Source organism: Empidonax traillii, unplaced genomic scaffold (genome assembly GCF_003031625.1).
Source record: "Empidonax traillii isolate 1590-97213 ecotype Southwest subspecies unplaced genomic scaffold, ASM303162v1 scaffold721:size320634, whole genome shotgun sequence".
In the NCBI taxonomy this organism is placed as follows: Eukaryota; Metazoa; Chordata; class Aves; order Passeriformes; family Tyrannidae; genus Empidonax; species Empidonax traillii.
The window spans coordinates 141,667-148,748 of NW_020955914.1; the positions used below are offsets into that span (position 1 = coordinate 141,667).

Below are 7,082 nucleotides of genomic sequence, written 5' to 3' on the forward strand. Positions count from 1 at the left end.
GTTCTCAACCATCAGGAACCATATGATAATTTCCTGCTTTAATTTCCTCATTAACACATTTTTTCTCAAAGCTTTCAATAATTATCAAGTTACTCTTATCTCTTAGAGCTCTGTTTATTATGCTTAAGTTTGAGGTCTCAAATGATTTTTCTCGAGTGAATCTATCTGACTCTCATTCACTCAGCAAGCAAATATGACCTTCTGCTGAGCTGTGAAAGCTTTAGATTTCAGGTTCTTAATTCTGTCCATAAAAGACCAAAAATTCATATGATAACATTTTTCAGTTAACATTTCATGCATTAGAAAGCACCAAAACTAACAGAAGTCCAGCCAGTGATCTGTGGCAAGCTACAGTACACATAGCATGCTTGAAATCCAACATCTTCAGATATTTCTGTCTCACATTTAGTTGGCAATGAATGAAGATCTGGATTGCTCAAGGGATGTGCAGCACAGCAAGACTAACATATGGGACATACAAGTGTATCAGAGATGGAATTGCAAGTGCAGGTGGAAGCAATTAAAAACCATTTTACTAAAAATTCCAGCCACATGAAAAACGAAAGCTTAAATCAATTGGTTGCAATCTATTTTGACAAAAATCTCAGACTCAAGATATACTGAGTGGATGATCGTGTTAGCAGAGGCAGTTCTGGAAAAGTTTTGAAGGACATGGATAAATTCTCCTGTATTTGCACTCGTATATCCAGAGCATACATCTTTCCTCATGAGAAATAACATGAGCCAAACTATGCCTTCAAGAAGCTGCATCCTCACTTACTCCTCTTTACAAAATGATTAATTTCATTTTTAATATATTTAATTTGTATGTCTTTTCATCTGATATATTTGGGCAGTACTCTTTTTCTTAGAAATACCCACTCACGTATGGCAGTACCTCCAAACACAGTAAAAAGGATGGCCATTTAGGAAGTAATTTTCAGTTCAAAGCTACTATTTGCATTATTAATATGTAATACAGAATTTATACTCAAAGTTCCCAGTGAACTAGAAATGGTAAGCCTAGTAACACACATATTTACCATGAGTACTTCTCATAAAGTGTACGATTTATAGAGCTGGGTAGCAATTGTGGAGATGCTGTAAACAGGAAAAAGTCAGCCAAGCTAGAAGGAATGTGCTAATTAAAGGATACAAGTGAAATGCAAGTGAAAAGCAGCCTGATAAGGAGAAGGGAAAATCCTGGCCCCGAACAGGAAGGAAAGAAGGAAGGAGGGAGCGTACTCCTTGTTAGATTTGCATATCGTATCCCAGGGCCCAGCCACAGCTAGCAGGAGAGGGTAACACTGATCCTTCACATCTCTATTTAGTGCAGGTCCCCAGGCAGCTTTCCTATTGAAAAAGATCTAGGAAGGAAGTTGAAAAGAAGGATGACAAAAGCAACAAAAGAGAAAGTGAGGGAACAGAGCTCAGAGCAGAAGCTGCTCCGAGGAAAGGGCGGCTTCTCAGCAGATACAATCCAAGGACAGCCAAAGTCATTCCAGTCAAAATTAAGGCACCGTGACTAAGAGGGCATGCTGTATTCCCAGTGAGTTTAGTATTTAGGCAAGGTAAAATTTGTATTTTGCACTAAATATAATGCTTTTCATCAGAACAACTGATACAGTAAGATGGGGAAAAAGGGAATTCTTCTTGGCTATACAAACCCTTCTTCAAGTAAGATGCTGAGGTGTAACACGTAGGGGCAGTGTGTGAGAGAGGACAGTGCCCTCAGCTCCAGGATTTCAGTGAGATGTCCCAAAAAAGACACAGAATTAAATCACAGGTACATCTGACCATATGTTTCTTTTATTCTGCTTTGTGTAACATTTTTTCTTATTCTGTAATGCAAATGCACACATTTGACTCCTTATTTTCTTTTGACTTTCCCTCGCAATATGACTAATCTCCAAATAAACTTACAGATAAGGAACTCCCTGCTCTTGACGAAACAACCACGCTGCTAACCTAATTGCAAGCATAACCTTATTGTCAACACTTATTTTATGGTTGTGAGGATGTGAAATGTGTCCTTCCTTCAAGTTGTGAATGGCACAGCAGGGAATGGCAGGGACACATGTGGGTATGGAAGAAGGCTTTAGCAAAACTTCATGTGCCTTCCATGAGCAACAGGTTCTGGGAAGATGGCCTGTACCTATGGTGATATCCATGGATGTAAGAACAGGTGTAGAATTTGATGGCATGATCCAAAGTCCCCCAAAGCCCACAGTGAACCTGTTGACTTAGGGGACGTCGAGTCAGGTCCTTAAATCAGATCTCATGTAGGAAGCTACAGACCAATCCATGATGCAAAACAGACTGACATTGCAGTTTAGATCTGAAACAACTCTAATGATTTCCCTGGGCTTAAGTTGCTCTAATGCTCCTTGGTATTCAGATAGCTGGCTTTTCTCAAACAGAGTCTGCCAACAATGGAAATGAAGCATAAAGAGGAAACACTTAAAATAATTAATAATCATTATGGGCTGGTTCTAATTTAACATGGTCTCAAACATTATATGTGGTCTTGGAACATTTCTCTGAGGTTTACTGGAAATTTATGAACCATGGGAAAAAACTACTGATAATGGCAGGAACAGACAAAATGAACAGTGTTTTAAGACTGCAGAACCTTAAGGGATTGTTTGTTTTGAATTATTAAAAAAAAAAAATAGAATTTTTTTCTTATTTTGTCCAGACTCTAAAGAATAAACAAAATAACAGACAGAAAAAAAATATAAATAATAATTCTTTTGGCTTCTTAGAGCTCTACAAAGATCTAAATTACTGGAAGTCTTAAAAGCCAGTTCCTCAGTAAAGGGAGTAAACAAATTAAACCACCATTCTGCTATTCCCCTCTGATATCTCTATTGTTAAATGGTTCCAAATAACATTAAAGAGAAAATTTGCAACTGTTGAGGATCAGAAGGGTTTTTCAGAGTTTAATTAGCTTAAACCTAAGAATATGTCCCATAAACTAATACCAAGGTCTTTGTCTATCTTTTCACATTTTTGCCATTAATCATTTCTGTTTTGCCAGTGGGAAAACAAAGATACAGGCCCTAATCAGTGCTCCCAAGTGTTTGTTAATGAACTCTGAAGGGACCAAACAGCCATAATTGTTTTTCAAAACTGGAAACCTTCCTTGTAAAGAGGTTCACTGTCTACATATCACATCTTTATAAACCCTAATGTTTCTTTTATCACTTCACTTCTTTTGTTACTTTTTCACATGGGTAATGTTTTGATTAGATAAAATATACCTTCAGAGATTCTTCCTTATCTTTCACAATAGCTGTTTCTGCATTTACAGCAATAATGCAATCTCCATAATCTTGACTTTGTGAATTTTCTCATTATTTATCATAGTATCTGCACTAGCAGTTATCATCCTCTAATACATATAGCCAGCTTAGTTATTATAATGACTGTATTATTACCATTTAGCAGTGAGTGGTAAAGTTTATGACTAAAATAGAAAACTGGACCAGAATCAAAATTTTAATAACAGAGTGCATCACTGTGACAACACTAAGAACATTCTTTAGTAAACCTTCACTATTCATCTGGACCTGTGACTACCATGGTGTTTCTGGATAAAGATTTTGATTTAAATATTTCCAAAGAATGCTCTAAGCAAGCAAACAGGCAGACTTTTTCTAGCAGTTGCCTAACACAGTGCTCCTGAGGGTCTTTAAAAGTGCATCTACAAAACCATTGGATTGCATCTCACACAGGCACATCTAAGCAAGTCAAATAATTTCAACAATAATATTCATTTCAATCCAAATATCAGCCAAAGCAGCTGAACTGTGATACCGGCCAGCGTGCAGGTGAGCTTGTACAGCCTATATTGTGATGTGTGCTATGACTGTTGTGTCGCTGGAGTCCACCTGGGCAAGTTTACAGGTGCAGTGCACACGCCTCAGCTAAGTGCTGAGAAAACTTTATGTTATCCTTGCACAGGGTGAGTCCAGGATGCTCACTCAGCCACCTCAGATGACTGGAAGGAGCAGGTAGGACTCTCTCAAGGCAGGAGGACTCCCTGACAGAATACAGATGTGATCAGCTAAAATGCTTGTTTCTCTTTCCCAAAAAGAAGTACCTGCCTAGCGTATATTGTAGCTGTCAGCTGGATCTAAACACCTGTGCAGACCTGTCTGTCACATAAAAACATTCTTTTCCTTGCATACTAGTTTCCAAATGACATATTATGCTCACTCTTTGTCAGACTGGGTGTGAACGAATTACACTGCTTTGACTTTCCACCAACGCAGCCCTTTGCTAAGAATCCTGCAAACAGGAATCACAATGAATTCTGTACTACTTGTATTTTATATGGCATTTTTACAAATACAATAATTATCTGTAAATCTACTGAGAAATGACTCAGATTAGACCTAGGTCAAAATCTGAAGTAGAGTAACTGAACTCTGATAGAGGAAATTAATTTCAGAGATCAAGCAAGTGATTCAAAATATTCCAGGCTAAACAGCTTGGTTTCTTCCTATTTAACTGTCATGCCAAATTGTAATCACTAATCTGTTCCTCGGCATAATCCAGAAAAATATATAGCATACCATGCCGTTCTTAAGCTTTCCGTTTATTTTTAAACAAAAAGCAAATGTGCATGCACATAAAAACCTGGTTAGATATCTTGAGATGAAATTGTGGGTTCATTTAATTCAGTGGAAGATTTGTCATTGACTTATACACTCAATAATGTCAGCAGGCACTTCGTCACATAAAAGACTAAACTTTCAGAATAAGCATGAAGGGACTGGCTTTGAAACTAAATTCAGGTTTTCTTATTACTTTTGTTCATCTCCCTCCAAAAGAAAGGAGAAATCAATATTGGTTAATACAATGTTTATATTTCTGTCATCCTGTTTTAAATCTAAAGTGAAAAGGGTTGTTTTAACATTGCAAATGCTTCTTTCCTCCACAGAACTGTAGATCAAGGTTCGACATAAGAAAAGCATAACTCTATAGGGAAGCTGAAAATTATTTAAAGTATTTTTCCATCATCTTTGAACACATGGAGTTCATTGCAAAGATTTATTACTATTAATTCATGATGCGTGCAGTCACACATTTTTTTAACTTTTGTGTCCTGTTCTTTACTATAGCATCTGTCCAGCCTCCTCCTTTTTTGGGGGGGAATTATGCCTCACATCAAATCCCTACTCAGTCAACATGTGCATCAGTCCAAGAGGAAGGGAAACAATGAGGGCAGCAGGGCACACTGACTGCTTGGTGTAACTAGCTTTCACAATCAAAGATATCTTTCTCTGACAGATAACATCCTTTGTTGAGAAGAGATATTTCTTGGGAGCGGTCAGAGTAATGAGCCCTTGGAGAGGAGGCAGGCATGACCTTCTTTTGCCTGCACGCAACATTCCCCAAATAAACCCTCAAAACTCCCCACCTGTTCTTGGGAAGAATGAAGACTGAATTGAGATTAACCCTAAAGAGCTCATTGAAAAACAAGCGAAATTGACAACAAGTTCTTTTCCCCTTTTGGACTTTGTGCTTTCTCTAAGGGTTTTTGTGCAAATGTATCCAAGTACTGAAGTTATGCACAGCATAAATAATACTAGACAATATGATAGAAACCAGGCAATATGACCAGAGAGGATTTTTGATCACATAAAGCAGGAGTAGGATTCAATTAAAAAAATAGGTAAAACCTACCCTTAAATATATTAAACCCAAAATTAACACACATCAAAGTCTGAGTTAAATTACGGAATGAGTCATATATAAAATAGAAAACCAGGTTTGCACTTCCAGTGACAGCTCTACACAGCTATGTTCTTACTTTTTTATTTTAATCCTCTATTTAAAAATACCTTTTTTAAAATTATTATTCCTAATCAATTCTATTTTAAAACTTATGAATGTATCATCTGGAATGCCTGGGATTATATTACTGGTAACTGCCACTAATATATATAGTAAATAATGAACATAAACTTCCTTTTTCTAATGTGCACATTCACCCAGCTTGTCTGCTGGTATAAAGTAAATGCACTGCTCTACTGACTCAGTAAAACAAGGCCGATTGATACCAGCTGGGGATCTAGCCATTCTTGCTTCCATGAACTCAAATAGTATCTCATAGAGCTGTACAGATCTCTTACACAGGTGTGTAACAGAAAATGTAGAAAGATCCAAGATAGCTGAAAATTTCCTCAGATACTTCCTTCCTGTTCATTTCACTTGTAAGACAGAAAAAACTCTCTGATGGTTTGGCCTCTTCAAAAAGAAAAATAATTCTGTACTGATATCTGCTAATCAGGTCAAAATGCAGCAGCAAACTTATTGTTATGACCCTCAGAAAACTGAAAATGCTTAATATTTTCTTACTAGAAGGCCTGAGGATAAATTCTGAAACAAGCATTCCCCGATTTGCATTAGAAAATCACCTTACCCATTTGATTTACACATCAATGTCTGGTGAAGAACTAGCACATGTTTCCTTACATTATATCTACAAATTATACCACCATTTTTAGGTTATAAATCATCCAGTGTTTCAGCAGATGGTATGTCAAGGCTCCAGGTCATCTGTATGATCACAAAGATAAGTATGTAAAGATTGTCAGTATTTTAAAAACTTACATAAAATCAATTTCTTGCTGAGAAAGATTAGACATTGCACGGACATGCAGGTGTACAGAGTCCTGATGAGACGATGTCAATACTTCAGGCATGCTGCCAATTATTATTCAAACACAATCCCTGAAATGGATTTTCTTCTTGCAAAAGAACAATAGAATGTTTCCAGAAATTAAGAAAGTACACAATGCTGTTGGGCAGAAGAATGAAAATATTAAACTATCTTATTTTGTCCATTAAAAAAGGAGACATCATAAAAGGCTACATTAAAAAATTGAGCAAATTACGTAATCTTCAAACACTGAGTCTTGAGAGGTTTAGCTATGAAAGGTGGATATTTTTGCCTCTTGACATGAGATTTATAAGAAATGCTGCATTTGGCAAGCTCTTATGTCACAGTGCTACTAAATGCAAGTCAGAAGTTCTGTATAATTCATCAGCATTCTTTCTTGACGGGAAAT

The 7,082-nt window shown here is 36.8% G+C and overlaps 1 protein-coding gene across 1 annotated transcript in view; it reads right to left on the bottom strand.

The window, feature by feature from the left end:
• Nucleotides 1–6,716, bottom strand: part of LOC114066019 (histone-lysine N-methyltransferase SMYD3-like) — a 116,940-nt gene extending 110,224 nt beyond the window's left edge. The window contains exon 1 of the mRNA XM_027900395.1: nucleotides 6,625–6,716. Within this exon, the coding sequence (XP_027756196.1) occupies nucleotides 6,625–6,716 (92 nt within the window). The remainder of the gene's footprint in view (nucleotides 1–6,624) is intronic.
• Between the last annotated feature and the right edge of the window lie 366 nt (nucleotides 6,717–7,082).